The 18,842-nt window shown below is 38.8% G+C and overlaps 1 protein-coding gene across 4 annotated transcripts in view; it reads left to right on the top strand.

The window, feature by feature from the left end:
* The window catches only part of CABIN1 (calcineurin binding protein 1), a 105,390-nt gene that overhangs the window by 11,319 nt on the left and 75,229 nt on the right, over nt 1-18,842 (top strand). For all 4 annotated transcript variants that reach the window (XM_058851593.1, XM_058851594.1, XM_058851590.1 and 1 more), the window contains exons 16-27: nt 669-818; nt 1,196-1,390; nt 2,399-2,635; nt 3,859-4,012; nt 4,242-4,357; nt 8,106-8,267; nt 9,800-10,006; nt 10,369-10,514; nt 12,354-12,615; nt 15,331-15,591; nt 16,186-16,337; nt 16,875-17,053. In XM_058851593.1, the coding sequence (XP_058707576.1) occupies nt 669-818; nt 1,196-1,390; nt 2,399-2,635; nt 3,859-4,012; nt 4,242-4,357; nt 8,106-8,267; nt 9,800-10,006; nt 10,369-10,514; nt 12,354-12,615; nt 15,331-15,591; nt 16,186-16,337; nt 16,875-17,053 (2,221 nt within the window). The remainder of the gene's footprint in view (nt 1-668; nt 819-1,195; nt 1,391-2,398; nt 2,636-3,858; nt 4,013-4,241; nt 4,358-8,105; nt 8,268-9,799; nt 10,007-10,368; nt 10,515-12,353; nt 12,616-15,330; nt 15,592-16,185; nt 16,338-16,874; nt 17,054-18,842) is intronic.

Here is an 18,842-nt window from a genome sequence, read left to right as displayed (position 1 = left end):
GTGTTGCTTCCCCAGGACATCAAAGAGAGGTTTTTTAATGCTTAAATCAATTGTCAACTAGCTATGTGAGTCAGTTTCATAAGTGTGAAGTAACTTGTTCCTTCCCCTTTTTTTTTTTCCCCCCACATCTAAGGATTCCTTTCTAATAAAGTTATTTAGGAAAAATGAGAGTTCCTATACAACTACTGGCATTTTTATCCTTGTGGTAGGCAGAGTTGTATTTTGCTTGTGCATTCCTTCCTGACCTCTCTTCAATAACTATTTTGCACAGAGCAAGGAGAATTCATTCACTTTGCAGAATATATGAATGTTTCTTGGCTCAGTGTTTTAATTTGCACAAATGGAAGAGTTATTTCTGCTGGTTTACTCTTCTGCCTTTTTAAAGGAAAGGGGTTTTAGCACTCCAGACCAAGCTTAAAAATTTATGCAGGCTGAATTTCTGTTTTTTTCTGATTTGCTTTATCTGTTATTGAAATAATAAAAATATATTTTTGCTTTTATTTGAGCTATTGAGTTGAATTTGTTTTTCAATTTTTGAAGACGTGCAGTAATCACACTGACAGTGCCTGCATTAAATTTAAACATTTTCTACAAGTTTTGGAGGCCCTTTCTGCAGTGAGAACCATAGGATTTTTGGTTGATTGTTTTCCTCTGTACTGTTTCTATAGGGAGACATGGAACAGGCACTTGAAAACTATGATATCTGCACTGAAATGCTGCAGAACTCCACCAGCACACAAGCTAAAGCTGGCAATGAGTGTAGCATTGTGATACGGCTGCCTAATCTGCATGTTGATTCTGTGGTGTCTTTAGAAGAGGTAAGAATTCATTTGCAGGTGTGTGTTCCCTGCTCCATCCCTCACACTCCATCTCTCCCAGTTTCAAATGTCACCTATGAATTACTTCTTTTGTGATGGAAGTTTACTGTATCTCAGAGTGAGGGTTTTGTAGTTTGAAGATTATGTCAAGCTCTATTTTTTAAAAACTGCAGTTTTTGTATCTGTTGGTTCTGTACATCTTTAGATTGCTTTTATGCAAAATAAAAATATCAAAGCAGCTGCTTGTACAGCAGTAGATTATTGAATCAGTGTTTTTCTTTTCTGAAACATCAAGAGCTAAACAGCTGGGAGAAGTGTCAGTAGTCAAATATACGTGAAAACAAAAGTTAAGATTATATCATCTGTGATGTTTGCAGATTGAAAAGAACCTGAAATCTCTGGAGAGATGCCAGTCTTTGGAAGAGATCCAGCGACTGTACGAGGCAGGGGATTATAATGCAGTGGTGCATCTGCTCCGGCCAACCTTGTGCTTTAATGGTTATGGCAGAGCCAAACATCTGGAGTTTGTCACATCCATACCAGAGAGACCAGCACAGCTGCTGCTCCTCCAGGTTTGCTTGCTTTCTTAAAAAAGTCTGTTTTAGTAAGGAATTAAGACTTATTCCTGAAAACAGGATGGAAGGATTTCTGGAGTGGGTGTTAACAGCTATGAGTCCTATTTACAAAGCAAAACATGGAACCAAATCTGTAAATGCTCTGAAGAGCACAGCTTTATCGACTTCATTAGCAATGTGCCAACTTTTGCTGACTGGGAATGTGGCTAAAGATACAAGATGCTGAGGCCTCCATGAAATGAACAGAAATTTGAATCATTTCCTGAGTTATTTTATGGATAGTTTCATGCTGCTGTTGACTATATGGTGACTTGGAACCATTCTGAAACTTGGTTATCTAGCATTGGAATGATTTTTATGCTGTAAACACACTCTCCTGAGAAACTTGATACATGCAGTATTATTGCTGTAGAGTTAGTCCATTTGACACTGTAAAAATAAGTGTATAAATGAGCTCAGCTGGGAGTATATTAGGTTATTTGGGGGGGGAAAAAATTTACACTAAAAAAGACTGATGGTCTTTTAACTGGGCTGAACCAAATCCTACAGTTTGCATGCTATCTGGTGACCCAGTCTCTTCAGAGTACAAAGAATGAGGAGAATGTTGCTATTACATTTGCCTTAGAGATGCTACTTTGTTATTTATGAAGTAATAAAATGGTAGCGCAAAATCATAAAGATCCAAACCCTGTTTCTTGTAAGGGCTCTATTCAGCTATAGATCATTAGAATTACAGACCTATATCCATCCCTTTCCTTGCTGCTCTTATTAAAGCAGAAAGATGTGATGATTTTTTTGTATTTAGATCCTGCTTGTGTGTTTGTCATCCAGGATCCGTGCACCTCCTGTTGTCCTTTTAATGTTGTGTTTAAAGGTGTTCTGTTTCGTTTCATTGAAGTAATCACATTAACTGAGTATAGTGTTTGCTTTTCCCCGCTGTGCATTCATGTTTAAAATAAACTTTTCATTGTTATAATAGATCTTTTTCATATTTACATTCCCTAGGACTCCCTGCTCAAACTGAAAGACTACAAGCAATGCTTTGAATGCTCAGATGTTGCCTTGAATGAAGCAATTCAGCAGATGATTAATATGACAGCAGCCTCTGCTAAAGAGGAGTGGGTTGCTACGGTAACACAGCTGCTCACAGGAATAGATACTTCATTATCATCAGTTAACAGCATCTTAAAAGACTCCTCTGTCACACCCAGCCTCGTTCGCTTAACAAACAACCTGATCCAGGTAACCCATGCCCTGGCACCTGCAGACAAGTCTTGTGTGCTGCAGACCTCCAGGCATGATACAGTTGCTGTGTGAATTCCCACCCACTCCTAGTGATGGTTTTGGTTACATTTCTGTTACATTTTTGGGAAGATGGCTATTGCCACATTGTGTGAGCGTTGTCATAGTCTGCAGTGTGATAGACCTGCATGAGCACACACCTGTGCTGGAACCAGTACCAGCAGGTACCTTTAGACACCAAGCTGCCTAAAACAATCAAAATATGGAGGTATTAGACTATTTGACATGGTGATAATGTGAAGATTGATTGAGCTGCCTGGGTGTAGCTTGTAAGTTATGGCTCTGATCTTGCCTGTATGTGCTTGGGGCAAGGTCCCATAAGCCTTACAGACATGGTAGAATTGCTTGCAAGTGCTGGCCAAAGTGTTTTTCTAGTAAAAACAGAAGGTGATCTGAACAGAGTAACAGGGGAAAAGTGAAATGTGAACTGCTTCTAGAACAATGAATACAGCTAATTTTAGCTTTTTACAGAGGGTACTTTCAAACCTCAAAAATGAATGCGCATTTTCAGTCCAGGTAACAAATGGCAGACTTACAAATGGCAGTTTTATTAAGAAGTAGGTCTAGTTAATGTCAAAATTCAATGTGCTTGCAGTTCTCAAATCTCCATTTACTTCAGTAAAAGCCAAGGATCCTTCCCTACTTACAAAATTGTACTCTCATTGTGCAAAGTTGTGTATATTATGGAATGGAATTCTGGAGAACAGAGTGTTAGGTGTGTCATTTATCTAGCATCTTTGATGGTTCTAGTTGGTCTTTAACAGTTGTTGTAAGACCTGTTCTAGAATTCAGGATTTTTTTTTAAGTTTCTCTTCATCTGGGTTCTAGAGAAATTTCTTGTTCAGTAATGAGGCCTAGTAATGCAAAGAATTGATGCTGTGTATTTGCTTACTGTGAATTGCTTGTATAGCATATTAACAGAGACACATCTTGGTGGAAAAAGAGGGTGCAAGAGGAATGTCAGAGTAAGACAAATAATCTACTACCCTCCCCCTACTGAGTGATCTATCTCTAGCAGTTTTACAGCCTCTTGTGAGGAGCTGAGACTCAACTTTAGAATATTTCCTTGGGGTAAAATGTGTTACCAACTTTGGGTTGTTTGGAAAGGATTCACACCCAACCTTTGTCTTGCATCACTTTGTCTGTATAATTTTCTTTATTAGATCATAGACTGCAGCATGGCTGTCCAGGAAGAACCAAAAGAGCCATATGTGTCCTCGGTGCTTCCGTGGATTATCCTGCACAGGATCATCCAGCATGAGGAAGATGCTTTTCGATCCCTTTGCTGCCAGCAGCAGCAGAACCAGGGAGAAGAAGGTGGATTATTTCTTCACTTTTACATATTGGACCTGAGCTCTTTACTATCTAGCTCAGGAATATAAGTAATAAAATAGTTGTTTGTTGTCCTGCCTTACTGTCTGAAGGGAGTAGAGGGCTATGCAAGCATCACTTTCCACCAGAGAGGAACCTTTTGCCAGTTGAGGCATTGACTCAGATTTAACTCAGTTCTGTGCTACTTTAATATCTACCAATTTCTTTCTTCCAGCGAGTCCTGATACCCCTATGTTGCCTTCTTCACTTATGCTGCTGAACACAGCTCATGAGTATTTGGGAAGGAGATCCTGGTGTTGCAATTCTGACGGTGCTCTGCTCAAGTTTTATGTAAGTATTGGCATCGTGGAATAACTGAGATTGATTCTGATTGATCTCTGAAAGTCATCTAGCCCAGACACATCTTAAAGTTAGATTGTTTTTTGCCTTGTCTTCAGGTTCAATATACACTTTTAAATCCGCTTTCTATCTTCTCCCAGACAAACACATGGAAGTTTGTCAGTTTAATCTGAATAGCAAAGGTTTGTTATTCCAGACCCTTTTCTATTGGTCTACTTCCATCATACTTCCCTTTGTTCTCTGGACTTACCTCACAAGAGGTAATTATTCACAAGAATAGTTGTTTGCTTCTGTTTTTTCTCCTTTGTTTTGCTTCTTGGACTAGTATTTTATTTTGTTCATGGGATCTGAAAGGGAAGTATAACCAAGCAGCCTGATAGTACATCATTCAGAACCTAAAAAAACCTGCAGTGTTACATCTTTAAAATTGCTGCTAAAATAATGCAGTGGGATTTCATATTCATCTTGTCTCAGTGATTCTAAATAAGTTGCTCACTTCACAGAGCTGAGTTTGTCAAGTGTTAGGTAGGGTTTGCACATTTTCAGTGTTTGTAAATACTGTTTATCATGTAAAAAGAATGTATTTAAACTTTCAGCCAAGAAAATTCAGTTTTGAACAGCTTGGTTGTTTGTTTGTTCCAAAACATAAGAGTAAAAATTTGCAGGCCATCATCTGTCCTGTTACACAACTGGAATGTTCCTGATTGCTCCCACATCCTGTGGTGTTACCTGGATTTGCTCTGAAGCTGTGCTGCATTTAATTGTGCTGTGGTTGATAAATTTGTCTTGTTTGATTATGTCTACCTTGATTTTATACCACAGTCTGAAAAAAAAAAAATAGCAATTCTATTGTTTAATATTATTTAAAATATACATGCCAAGTTCATCTGTTGAACAGTGATGAGAATGAGGAATTACTTTAACTCTCCATTTTCTTGTGTCTTAAGGCTATTCTTTGCTCTGTTGTTCAGATGGGTGTGTTAGATCTCATAGACTCCAGGAATGGGTGTCTGGGCAGTGAATGCTGTAGCATTATTAGATGAAAGGACTTACCTATTGATGGTTGACCTTTTTAAGATTATTCCTTGAAGTCTCCTTGTTACACCAGAAAAGACATTTCCCATGGTTAAGTAGAATATTTTTATGTGCTTGCTCATTTTATCTTAATTCAGAAACCCAAGTGTTTCCCTGAGCAGAGCACTGGCAGCCTGGGACAGCCTGGCTGCTGGCAAATCCCAGATAATGTGGTGCCCTGGGCTCTGCTCTACAGGGACATTTCAGTGGCACTTCACAGATTCAGCTTGACTTCACTGAGGTTTATTACCTTCAGCCAGGAGGAAAGCATGATTAGTTCTGCATAGAGCTACTCAGGAATCTCTTAATTTCCCTTCTCAGCACTCCCTGGAGCTTATTAGCCACAGCTCAGTGCCAGACCCCATCTACCTCTGCATTTGAGCAGTGGCATGTCCAGGACAGTAATTTAGACAGCTGGGAAGGAGGGCACAGAGAGCCTGAGGGGTTCTTCAGGAGTCAGCTCACCCTGGTAGGGATGGAGTGAATGAGCAGTGTTTGAACTGAGGCTGATGCAGGGTAGAACTATCAGATTATCTCTATGTCCTGCTCTCCTCAGCCTCCCTGGTGTTAGGAGCATAATTCTGATACACCAGAGCTGCCCCTGCAGGGACTCCAGAGGGCTTATTAGCTCAGGCCCTGTGCTTCATGAAAATAGATGGGCTGTTGCCAGGCTCCAGCTTGCCCACGGTGCTCCCAAGTGATGAGTCTGAATTGTGCCTGTACCCAGAGCCTGGGAACTCACAGAGTATGGGCTGTGAACCTGGGGAAAGTACAGATGACTGAGAGCTGGCTGTGTATTTGCAGTGAGATCTTTGCAAATGTCATCAGGTACTTTAAACAAAAATGTTCCATTTTCACTTATAGAATTGCCCGCTTCTTAAACTAAAATATAAGATAGTATTGTTAAACACAAGAATTTAGTTTTCAGATATGAGAGGGTGTTGGAAGGATAGGGAAAGACAAAGATAAAATGGGATGAATTATTTGAAGAGAAAGGCAGCTTCAAGAATGTGAAAAGTGTGTTTCACAGATTAGTATTAAATGATCAGTTCTGTAGGTGAACTGTCTGCTCAAGGACCATATATTGCTTATGGATGAATGTGCTGTGCAATAGAAGGTGTTCATATTAATTAAGGCCATTAGCAATAGCCTGAATTATTAGGAACAATTCTGGATTTCTGCCAAGAACTTAAAAATTGAATAAGAACAGAGGAGATTGTTCTGAACCTGTTCAAATGAGAATTCTGCTGTTAGATGTGCTTTTGTTTGTAGCAGTAGGAATATAAGGCTGTTGTTACAGTATCCTCTGATGCTCACTGTTTTTCTTCAGCTTATTTAGCTACACTTTCTATAAATTTCAAATGTTCACAAATTCATATAGGGAAAGTGCTGGAAATAAGGTGTCTGCTGGGACTCAGTGTGAATTAATCTGCTGTGGCTCCAGATGTCATTGAAATGCTTTCTAAGAATTGTCTTTGATTTTATTTTTCAGGAGTTTGGCTCTTAATAAAACAGTACCTTGATCTTAGCACAGATATTTTAATCAGAAGAGAATCAGCATCTCATATTTAATTCCAGCTCTTGCAAATGAGCTTCTTACATGTAGAATGTCAGACTTTTGCCTTGTAATGCTGTGTTTGTATTGACAGGAAAGCCCATCATGACGAGAAGCTTCTTGTAGGGTCAAGCATAAATAACTGAGTTTGCAATCCTAGATGTTGAAAAATGCTAAATGGTCACAAATAAATATTTCATTTTAAAATTTGAAATTCCATAGTTGAACACATTGAAATTGAATCTTAAACCTCAGTGGCTGTGTGGGTTTTGTTTTGGTTACAAAATAAATATCCAGAATCCCCCTACACAGATTATTCTTGGTGAGCATATTTTTATTGACCTTGAAATGTCTTCTTGGAATGTGTTCCTTTTTGGTTTGTTTTTTATGGAAGCTTAGTGAGAATTTTCAAAGAGTTACCTTTCTTCTTTTGGCATTCAGCTGCAGTTTTTATAATGAATGTCTTAAAGTATCAGCATCTTCCAAAATATTCTAGTGATGGGGACTTTCTCTTGTAGTGCTGAAGGTAAAGATAGCAACTTGCTGCAGTGTTTAGTAATTTGGGATCAATCCAGCCACTTTCCTTGGTGTGTAGCCATCTGTGTAATACTGTTCATACTGTTCAATTCTATAGTCCTTTTAGCCAGATTTTCATTAACTCTCTCTCTTCTTTTGCTGCAAAGTCTCCTCCATCCTGCTTTTTTCATGCAGAGGAAATTGCTAGTTGTGAGTTAGGGCAGAAATTCTTCTGTACCTTTTCTTTATTCACAGCATTGATGAACTGTAGTGTTTATATTCACAGAAGCAGCTTGGTGTGTAGGGGAGAACTTTGAATGATTTCTGAAACATGAAGCTGATGTATAATAACCTCATTGATTAAAGATAAGTGTTTGTGAATTAACACAGGAAGAGAAATAAAAGCACTTCAGTGCTGCTGCAGTGCCATTGGAATGACTTGTGTGAGGCCAGTTTGCAGAAGTACACCAGTAATATTTGGTGATGTTTGGGGAAAAAAATCCATGTAGTTCCTAAAAGTTGTTTTTAATCATCTGCCTTCAGACAGCTCATTGTGATCTGCAGGTGACCTTGTCCTTGATGCTTGGTTTGTAGGTTCAGGTTCTACAGAAAGAACTTGCAGCTTCCACTTCTGAAGATACTCATCCATACAAAGAAGAGCTGGAAACAGCCTTGGAACAATGTTTTTATTGCTTATATGGTTTCCCTAGCAAAAAAAGCAAAGCAAGGTACTTAGAAGAACATTCAGTACAGCAGGTAAGATGTGTGTTATCCAATGTCAGTGGAATATCCTCAAGTGATACAAGATGCACTCTTGTTTTGTTCTAATGCACTTTGATATATTTTGGAGAAAGATTACTTTTATTTCCTTGTAAATGTATTTTACACATTGTAGAGAATAAACTAAAAGTTTTCATAATGTATTTTACGCATTGTAGAGAATAAACTAAAAGTTTTCATATTTTTTTAAATTATAATGAGTTGAATATTTTAAATTAAATGCTAGTCTTATCCACAGTAGTCTGCCATCCTGAAAGTATTGAGAAGTTGATTTTATTAAGCTATCACTTTCCTGTTTTCAGCTGAGAAGAAGTTCAAGGTTGAGGAAAATTTAGAGAGGAAAAGTCAGCTTGAGAGAAGAAAACTTTAGCAGCCAGCCTTGCAGTTTATGAAAGTGAAAAATGTCACTGTTAAAAGTTTGCAAGTACATTATATTATCACTTATTTTGACATCTTTGATGGTAAATACCTGGTAGCTGTCTATGAGAAATGTGAAATTCAGTTGAATTTGGGAGGAGGGCAACTACAATGTTACCCCTCTGGAAGAGGGTTGTAATATTAAGGGAGGAAGAGAAAAACACAGGGCAGCAATACAATTCCCTGCCTTGAGAAACACCACTGGTTTTATTCAAAAACCCCAGACTATTTTGCACTTACCAAATGTAAGCGATCATATAATTATCAATCAAAACTGTTTTCATACAAGTAAAATAATTGTCTGGCTCTGTTGAACAAACCTTTTAAAATGCACAAATACTCTTATACTGTTCATTGAATATTTGGAAATTTTGTATGTTATATGTACATCTTAGAGAGTGAAGATAATGTGAGAAAGGGGATAAGAAAAAGGGAAATATAAGGAGATTACCCTCTGCAACTGTTTTTCAATGCAGAGCAAAATTTACTGTAATGGTAAAGTGAACAATAGAAGGAGAAAAACTTAGTCAAGCAGAAGAGAACTGTAAATTATTTTGAGTACTTTTATTGCTTTCAAGAAAGAAAAGTAAAGAGAAAATGAGGAGTAAATTCTGGAAGTAACTTTCTACAGAGTGTTTGGAGATTTTTGAGGCTCAGAATTTTGTCTGATTCCCATTTCATTAACTCTTCTTACTTGGCTCTGAAATGGAAGGGGCAGAGTTCTTCTCCATCTCTTACCCCTGATCTTAATGTCACTCAGAATGTTTACAATTGATCCTTGCTTATAAACAACTTTTCTGAGCAAGTCTTGTACACAAGTAGAATGAATTTATTTTTATTTTGACTTTAGTGACATACACTAAGTTACAGCAATATCTTTGTCTGTTAAATGAGTGAGAAGTATATTGTATTTGTGAGCAGCATAAATGAATAGCACCTTTAACTCTATTCTTGGGAGGTTACATTTGGCTTCTGCTAGAGTAATATGTACACTCTTATGAACTAGAAAGGATATAGAAAACCATCATTAATAGACTTGAATTTTGAAATTTGAAGTATTTTTTTCCCCTCTCATCTACCTCCCTCTTCAGGTTGATCTGACATGGGAAGATGCTTTGTTCATGTTTGAGTATTTTAAGCCTAAAACTCTCCCAGAATTTGATAGTTACAAAACCAGTACTGTGTCTGCTGATTTGGCCAACCTTCTGAAGAAAACTGCCACAATTGTTCCTCGAACTGACAAGCCTATGCTGAGCCTGGAGACTGTATCTGCCTATATTGAAGGAACATCCAGCAAGGTATGATTAATTGGTTTTTTTAAAAATTACATTGAAGGGAGTAAAAATTGGTGTTGCTGTTTTTATGTAGACTTTTTGATTATTAGTGGAATGATTTATTCCATGATGTTTGGCTTCATTGGGTAATTGCATTTAAATAAAATAAGAATGATCCCATCAAAGCTTGTAGTCTTTGAATGGTAAAATATAGTCAGCATGAGATGTTCATTAATGTTTGTAAGTGCTCTGTGTATCTGTGAAATGCATTCAATGTCTTCTTATTCAAAACCTTCATATTGTGTGATGAAAAGGCTACTTCCTCTACAAGGAAGAAGCAAATGTGCAGCTCATTTAATGTGAACCTTTGCCTTTTGGGTGTGCAGGCACCATCTCTCCCCGAGGGTGCAGACTATTCTCCACCAGTGGTGACTGAGCTGTATTATCTCCTGGCAGACTATCATTTCAAGAACAAAGAACAGTCCAAGGCCATTAAATTTTACATGCACGACATTTGTATTTGTCCAAACAGGTCAGTATTTTTGATTCCTGCTGCACATCCTTCATTCTTCTCACTTCTTTCAGAACTGAAAAGAAGAGAACTGGTTTCAGGAATGAAAAAAACCAACCCCAAACAACCAAAACCCCCACCTGAAATCCATTATCACAGGTCCATTGTATAATTAAGGGCATCTCTTAAACAACCCAACAGAGAAAACAAAGCCAAAATGTAGGGTTAAATATTTAATTGCTTTGAAATTAAAACCAAAAAATGAAAGAAAGGGGGAAGCTAATTTGAAATAAAGAATAACTGAAGAATGAGCTGTTTGCACCTTTTGTTCTTTGCTTTGGCATGTTCATGCATGATAAGGAGTGAAAAATGTCATCATTTGAGAGTGTAGCTATAGCACAAATGGCATCCTTTAGTGGATTAATTGTTTAGGCTGACCTCTTCCTAAAAGTGTTGATTCTGCTGCTAGAGAATTACACAGAGAATACAAGTAAAGTATTTAAGTGATATTTAAACAAAACCACCTTGTTTCTTGATAATTTACAACTCACTGAAATACCATCAAGATTAAGCTCTCTCATCTTAAAAATAAAGCATGTTCTGAATATCAGTCCTCTAAATTAAATTAAATAACCTTTAAATTTACTGATTGAATATAGAGTTTGCATATTAGGTGTTATCATTTTAATTCTCCTTGAAGTTGATAGATCAGGGTCAGTGACAAAAACCCTAATTTGATAGATTTGAGACAAGGAAATTGTTTCTAAATCCAGTCACGTAACGGAGACAAAAGGGAAGGTGAAGGCACAGAGCAATTTTAGATGTGAAATCTTCAGAGGAAATAGCTGTAGTTTAATGTTATTGCATTTTCTAGTCTGGGACTTGTGACTAGCAAATGGCTAAAACTTTTGTTTAAAGGCACATAAAGAAATTACCAATACCACCCCCACCCATTTTTCTGTAGTTTTGGTGTTGTGAATCTTAAATTAAAAAAAAAAATGAATGGAATTAATTTTTACTTAAATGTGTGGCATTTTTTTGCTCAGAAGATGCCTTATGAGGTAGCATAGTATTTTTGCCCCAGTCAAAATAGTCAGTACTTGTCTGTCCTGCAGTTCCTGTTCCATTCCCCTCAGGAATCTGACTATTGAGGTCACTTGACCTAGAAATGAGTTTTTAGTTGGAATCAGAAGAAATTGCAGGCAAAAATATGAGAACCTTATGGTTATTGCCTTGATGTTAAAGTCGTGGTAAAATTGAAAAGCCCCAGAGCAGCTGAACCCAGGTGTTCAAGTGAGGATTTGGCCTATGGAAAGCACCCTTCAGGTTGTATTGTCAATAAACACAGGGCTGGACCCTCAGCAGTCCCTCAGGCAGAAATTGCACTTCTGGTTCATCAGAATTTTCCTACTTGAATACAATTTTGGCTTTATGATTTTTATGCTGGGAAGTGATTATGATTATTCACAGTTGAGTCCAACAGTAGAAGGTGTCTGCTGGCCTGCAGGGTGACAACATTTTGACAGGGCTGTGTGGTTACTGAGAAAAAAACAAACAGTGGGAGTGCTGCCATTAGAAATACAGATATACTGGCTTTCTATGGCAAATAAACCTGTTTTTTTCATGTTTTCCAAGTGTGACAGTTCCTGGGGGCAGTGCTTTGTTAGGAAACTACTTTAAGAAAATGATTTAGGCTGTACAGCTTGTGTTTCAGTCTGAGGAGAGGAGGAAGTGCAGAAATCTGTTTTGTGTGATGAAAGGAGGAAAAGGTTGCAGATACAAGGAGACAAAGCTTGTCTGTGCCCTGAGTGTGATGTTCAGGGGGCAGTTTGCTCATGGGCTGTGTTCTTGCCTGCCCAGGTTTGACTCCTGGGCTGGGATGGCTCTGGCTCGGGCGAGCCGGATTCAGGACAAGTTGAACTCCAACGAGTTGAAGAGCGATGGCCCCATCTGGAAGCACTCAACCCCTGTCCTGAACTGCTTCAAGAGAGCCCTGGAGATCGACAGCTCCAACCTCTCCTTGTGGATCGAGTACGGCACCATTTCCTATGCCCTGCATTCCTTTGCATCCCGGCAGCTTAAGCAGTGGAAAATGGAACTTCCCCCTGAAGTTGTGCAGCAGGTGGGATCTAACAGAGAGAGTATAAAATTTTAAATGTTTAAAATTGGGTTTTCTAACGTAGTAATTTTTTTAATTCAGTATTTACATGCTATATTTCACATATGAGACCGTATGGTTACTTAGTAACGTAGGAAATTCCAATATTCATGTAATCTGGTGGTGTCAAGCAGCATTTGAAGGTGGGTTTTTCTTTTCCTTTTTTCTGTGTAAAATCAATTTGAGCCTAATCTTTGAATTATCTTTTGAAGGTGACACAAAATTACTGTAACCTTCTGGAAAGGGGAATTTTATTTATCTCTCCTTTCTTTAAATGTCAGGTAATGTTTCCAGGAAAAGGTGAAATATATACATATTGAAATAGTGAAGAGATCAGAAATTACTCTGATATCTGTGTCCACATGTCATCTCTTATATCAAAAGAATTCTCCCCTTTTTCTATGGTTTTGGACAATTAACCTAAACAAAAGATCAAAGTGAGAAGATTGGTAGAATTTCCACTGAAAACATTGTTATAAATTCATTATCTCTTTCTGCATAAGGCAGGTGAAAAAAATTATTAAGAGGTTTATTGCTAAACGAAAATGAGCAATTCTAAATACATTCTGACAGTGATAACAGTTGCTTGGGAAAATGTTGTGTCTTTTTGGACCAGTGAACTCTGTTTCTGATTTAGCTTTTCTGACTTCCAAATGTTACGTAGTCTGCAGCTGGAACACACTGAAAAAAAGGAAGTGCTGCTCCTCTGCTGTGATTTGTAAAACTCTCAGTGTTTGAACTACAGAGATCAGTGCTGGGAACACCCTTTGCTTCTGGAGAAGTGTTTAGAGGAGGTGGTGGGTCTCACATCTGAGCTGCCTCCAGCACTGGGTTAACACTGCGCTTCCCACAGGCGCTTTCTTGCCTGAGAACAAAGATGATGTCAGCCTGCGTGTTAAAAGGGAACAAATTGTTTATTAAAGAGTATGTTTGAAATGACAATAGAGTTTTCTTCTGGAGGGTTATTGCATCCAACAGCCCTAAAACTAACTCCTCAGAAAGTGAAGCTAGTACATTTTATGTCTTTGCCCTATCAGAAGTTTGGTCTTACAGTCTTGCAGGCTCTTGGTCATGGGGGATTTGTTGAAGAATTCCAGGGACAGTGCTGGAGATATTTTATATTATCAGCTAAAATGAGCAATACAGAGCAGTCATCTGAAGATGAGGATTAAATGAGAATGTTTATTTAGGACTACTTAAGTCTTCAGTTTTTGCAAGTGAATATATTAAAAATGCATAATTTAGTAAGAAAAGCTCTATTACAATAAAAGATAAATTGAAACAATTTCATCTCACTTCCACAGATATATCTCTTCAGGAATGTGTTTCTCATACATAAAAATCTTACAATTCTCTTCTTCTTACAAAATGTTTAGGAAAGGAAATGTTATGTTTCAGTTCTTGGTTATAGCCACACAGCTTAAATTTATAAACTTCATTTTCAAAGAGAGAAAATTACATTAATGCATCTTTTGACCTAGTTTTTTTTAACGTGATTTTATTGGCATTTAACTTTAATTTATGCTGCTGGTTTAAATTTTCTTTTGACGGGGTGGGGTGGGGAGAATATTCATCTCAAAATTAGATACATTGCAAGCAAGATGAAATACTTTTCTTCACAAATGAGAGTGGTCCATAGTGGCTTTAGCAGACTTCAGTTGCAGAACAAAGCAAATAATCTTTTTCTTTGAAGAGTTAAGATAATTACAGCTGCAAAAAAGTGGTAGAATTTCTGTAGACATGAATACTGGGTTATTGTTATTTTTCAGATTTATATTCATATAAACATAATTATTTCTTCTGTCTTACTGTTTTGTTCTGGTTGTTTGTGCCAGCAGTTACTAGAGTGAACAAAATCCTATCTATAATCACATTTTGTGAGCTGTTGGGGTGTGTTTGACCACTTGGAATATATTTGATCACTTCTATGTCTTTGTTACGGTTTAGGGCAAATTTGGGAGGAAACTTCCAAAGGGCTCCCTCTAGAAAGCAGATTCAAGCAGGCCCTCTCCCTTCTGGTTCAGGAAAAGATTTCCTTGGAGAAAAATGGAAAAAAAATGTTTATTTAACAAGCAAAGTATTCACTAGGATAAAAAAATAATAACATTTAACAATAAACTTCTCCCTGTTTGATGAGATGGCAAATACAGCAAGTCCTTGTCATGGGGTGTAGCTGGGCTCACTCAGTCTCTTATTGCCTCTGGCACTGAAAAATGCCGTGTCCACGGCTCCAGTGAGCCACAGGTGTGAAATCCTGGTGTTCTTCTGGATTTTCAGTCCCCAGAGCAGGCTGACCAGTCCCAGGAAAAAGAAAAGCCACAGTCTGGGGAACTTCTCTGCCTCAGCTAGCTAAAACAACTAAAATTACTAAATTAATAATTATTAAAATAAAAGCAAAGGAGAGCTCTTTCCCATTGTCCATCCAGTGAGCAACACGGTCCGTGAGAGAGAAAAGCTGAAAGCCCTTTGTGTTCTGAATACAGCCACCTCACAAATTCCACTGCTTCTCCTTCTCCCCCCTTCACTCTCAGATCTGGTTTTAAAGGTGCAAAACTTAATTCTGGGCTAAACAGACGAATGGGGATACAATTCAGCATGACAAAGTCACCCCAGGAGAGTCCTTGAGGTTGAAAGTGTTTAAGAATTGGTGTGTCCTGTTGTCCCCTTGGCTGGTGGCAGATGGAGGAGCGCAGGGACAGCATGCTGGAGACAGCCAAGCTGTGCTTCACGTCGGCGGCGCGCTGCGAGGGCGACGGCGACGAGGAGGAGTGGCTCATCCACTACATGCTGGGCAAGATCGCCGAGAAGCAGAAGCAGCCTCCTGTCGTGTACCTGCTGCACTACAAACAGGCAGGGCACTACCTGCACGAGGAGGCTGCTCGCTACCCAAAGAAGATTCACTACCACAACCCACCAGAGCTTGCCATGGAAGCGTTGGAGGTAAAAGGAAATTAGATGTGTAGGCTCGAAGCCTCGTTCTCTGCAGATGTTAGGGGTGTGGAGATGGTGCTCTGCATTGGGGAATAGATTCCAGAAAGACTTGGAGAGTAAAATGGAGCCTGGTGTTCAGGCTGATTTCATTTCAAAGGCAGTTTGGACAGGTGGGGAGCAATTCCACTTGTGAATTTTGCTGCACACAGTTCATTAGTTTTTATAAAAATCAAATATTTATAGGATTCACAAGCATCCTGTACCTATGGAAGCACAAACTGATGCATGAGGTGGGACCTTTGCTTTCTCTGTGTTGTCTGGTAAAAGCAGTGGCTCTAGAAGGTACCCAGTGGTGACTTGCTTGCAACGAGGCCAGTTCTGCTGCCTTTTTTGTGTTCCATAGGTTGTGTTATAAAATTTGTACAGTATTCCCATTCTGTAATTTAAAAACAGCTTTCAAAGGCAGGGAAAGTTCAATTCTGGTAAGTTTAGGTGACAGGTAGCTGTCTTAACTCCTGCAGATTCCATAGAGAAAAGACTATTTGTAATAGATTACAGAGCTACAAATTCTTTACTGACCAAATGGACTTTGGTGTTTTTTAGGTATATTTTCGACTTCATGCTTCTATTTTGAAACTTGTGGGGAAACCAGACTCTGGAGTAGATGCAGAGGTACTGGTTAGTTTCATGAAAGAGGCTTCTGAGGGACCCTTTGCCAGGGGTGAGGAGAAGAACACCCCAAAAGTTGCAGAAAAGTGAGTGCATTAGTTCCCAGCAGTATCCTCTGAATGAATGCTAATAAACTGCTGTACAATAAACTATTAAAATGAAGCTGACTAAAATATAAACAAAGTGAATAAAATTTATGCTAATGTTTGCAGTTTTCAGGTACCATGAATAAGATTACATGCTACTCTGAGATCTCAATAATTGGCACAGGGGAAAAGGGAAGAAAATAGAACAATTCTGATCTTGTGATCCATTTTGAAGCCACTGTTTCTATTTCTTCATAAATTTGATTTTTAAAATCAACTGTTAGAATATGCAAACACAGATTGCCTTCACTTACAGGATGAGAGATTTTAGTCCTTACAATTTCTCATTAAGAACTCCAAAATAAAGAAGAGTTTACTACTGACCAGTGACAAAGAAGGAAAATAACTTGTACTAAAAGTCCTTTGTTTAGAGTTTGTTAGTGAGATTTAATTGCTCTGTTGGAAATGCTGTAAGAACACACAGTCTCCTTTTGTTCTTTGTATATAAACACTTCACCTTTCTTCTCGCCCTCCCAGAGAAAAACCTTGCATGATAGATGAAGACTCTCACTCCTCAGCTGGAACAGTGCCAGGCCCTGGGACTTCCCTCCCCTCCTCCTCGGGTCCAGGTCTGACATCCCCACCTTACACAGCCACTCCAGTTGACCACGATTACGTCAAATGTAAAAAACCCCGTCAGCAGGCAACGCCGGACGGTACAGTCCCTGTTCTCAATACTGCCATGGGGGGTTTGGCCAGCACTGGTCAAACTGCTCAAGGAGGGTGAGGGGTCTGTGGTAACACGGGCAATATTGAAGCTCATTATCTTTTTCTATAGAATCAATGTACAGTCAGAGCTTTAAATACGAATCTCAGAGTTGTCACCTGCCACCGCTGGTACCTGTCAGTCAAAACAGTTGTGTTGGTAGGTGGAGTATGAGCTCACTGAAATTTTCAGTGGGTTCTTTTCTTCAGAGCTCGTTGGGAAAGATGTGCATTCAATCTTTAGAAGACTGGACACTGTTTGGACCTATGTGAAAGGACCAGGTGAAAATTTCAACTGGTTCAAACAAGACAAATTGGTAAAAAGACAACACAAGCCAGTATTACAATTTTTTGAAGGAGGCAGGTGGCAACTATTTTGAATATATTGTGATTCAGCACGAAGTGATTTGCATGACAGTCCAGTAGATTTCATCTTTTAATTTTTCTTTATCATTTACAATGACTGGTTAGCAGCTCATCTTTTTAGAATATAAAGTGATAGAATAAATAATTGGCTTATAAATGTAAGAAGAAGGGGGGTGGTGTCATAGAGTTAATGAAGAGTCTGCAATCGCATATATAGTAGAAATTAAGTTACAATTTAAGTAACCTGAATTTAATATTTGGCTAGGAATTTGATTCTGATTCTACTCTTCCAGCCATTTGTTTATCCATCTGGATCTATGAGTATCAGCACTCAAGGAGGAAAATATCCACAGTGTTTAGCTTGGTGTTGGTAGAATGTGCCAGGCCCCACAGAAATGCTCTGCTTGATATGAATTTATTTCTGGAGGGTGGGCTGCTTCCTATTGTCATTTTCTGAAGAATGGAAATTCGTAAATAACTTTGTTGACACAGTTTTGAAACAAATGTTCCTATGCCTGAAATTTTTGCAGGGTGCATTTATTCCTTTTCCTCAACAATTCTTGGTGCAACTGACAGAAGCTCTTTTATTTCTTTCATTTTATTGAACAGAGAAATGTTCATTTTGTTATTGCTTGCATTTCACTTGGGAGTAATTCATCAGACTGTTTTGAGATCATTTGTAGTGCGGAGGTGTTAATGGGCTATGTAGGCTGTGGGCTATGATCAGGCTTTTTTATTGGCTTTTTGATGTCTTTTGACACAACAGCATAGAAGGGAGCAAATATTTAAATATTTCCTAAGTAATATTCCCTGTGAGAAGCATTTCTTCCATCTGCTTAGGTCCTGAAGACTGTCCCAGTGCTCCCAGGAGAGCCATAAGCTAGATAAATATTCCAGTGTGTGTGGTTAGTAGCTCCTCTCCAAGTGAGACACGACGGGCTGTGGCAGCCGATGGCCCGCTGGGAGCGGAGGCGGCTGCTGAGCCAAGGCTGAAGGTGCGAGTGCAGGAACATCTGCCTCTGCCAGGGCTGCAGGAGCAGTTCCTGGATCTGCAGGCTGAGCCTAGCTGGGACTGAGCTTTGTGCTGTCAAAGCAATTCCAAATGTCAGCTGCTAGAAGAAGCAGAGTTTGGGTGATCTTCAGGAAGGCTGTGTGTAACCATGACAAGGAGAATTGCAGAGTACTGCATCATTCATAATGTTTTGTAAGTTGCTGGCACAACTAAACCCTGGATACAGCATATTGAAGAACCCCAGGAAACTGAAACATTTGCCTTGGGGCTGTTACAGATGGAAGAGCTAACAGGCTGAGCTAACAGGCTCAGAAGTCTTCCACTTTTATATTATTACATATACTGTGCTCTTCTGCATGCAT

The sequence above is a fragment of the Poecile atricapillus genome, chromosome 16 (genome assembly GCF_030490865.1).
Source record: "Poecile atricapillus isolate bPoeAtr1 chromosome 16, bPoeAtr1.hap1, whole genome shotgun sequence".
Classification (NCBI taxonomy): Eukaryota; Metazoa; Chordata; class Aves; order Passeriformes; family Paridae; genus Poecile; species Poecile atricapillus.
Note: the sequence above shows the minus strand (reverse complement) of the source record. Positions and strands in the feature narration are given on the sequence as shown.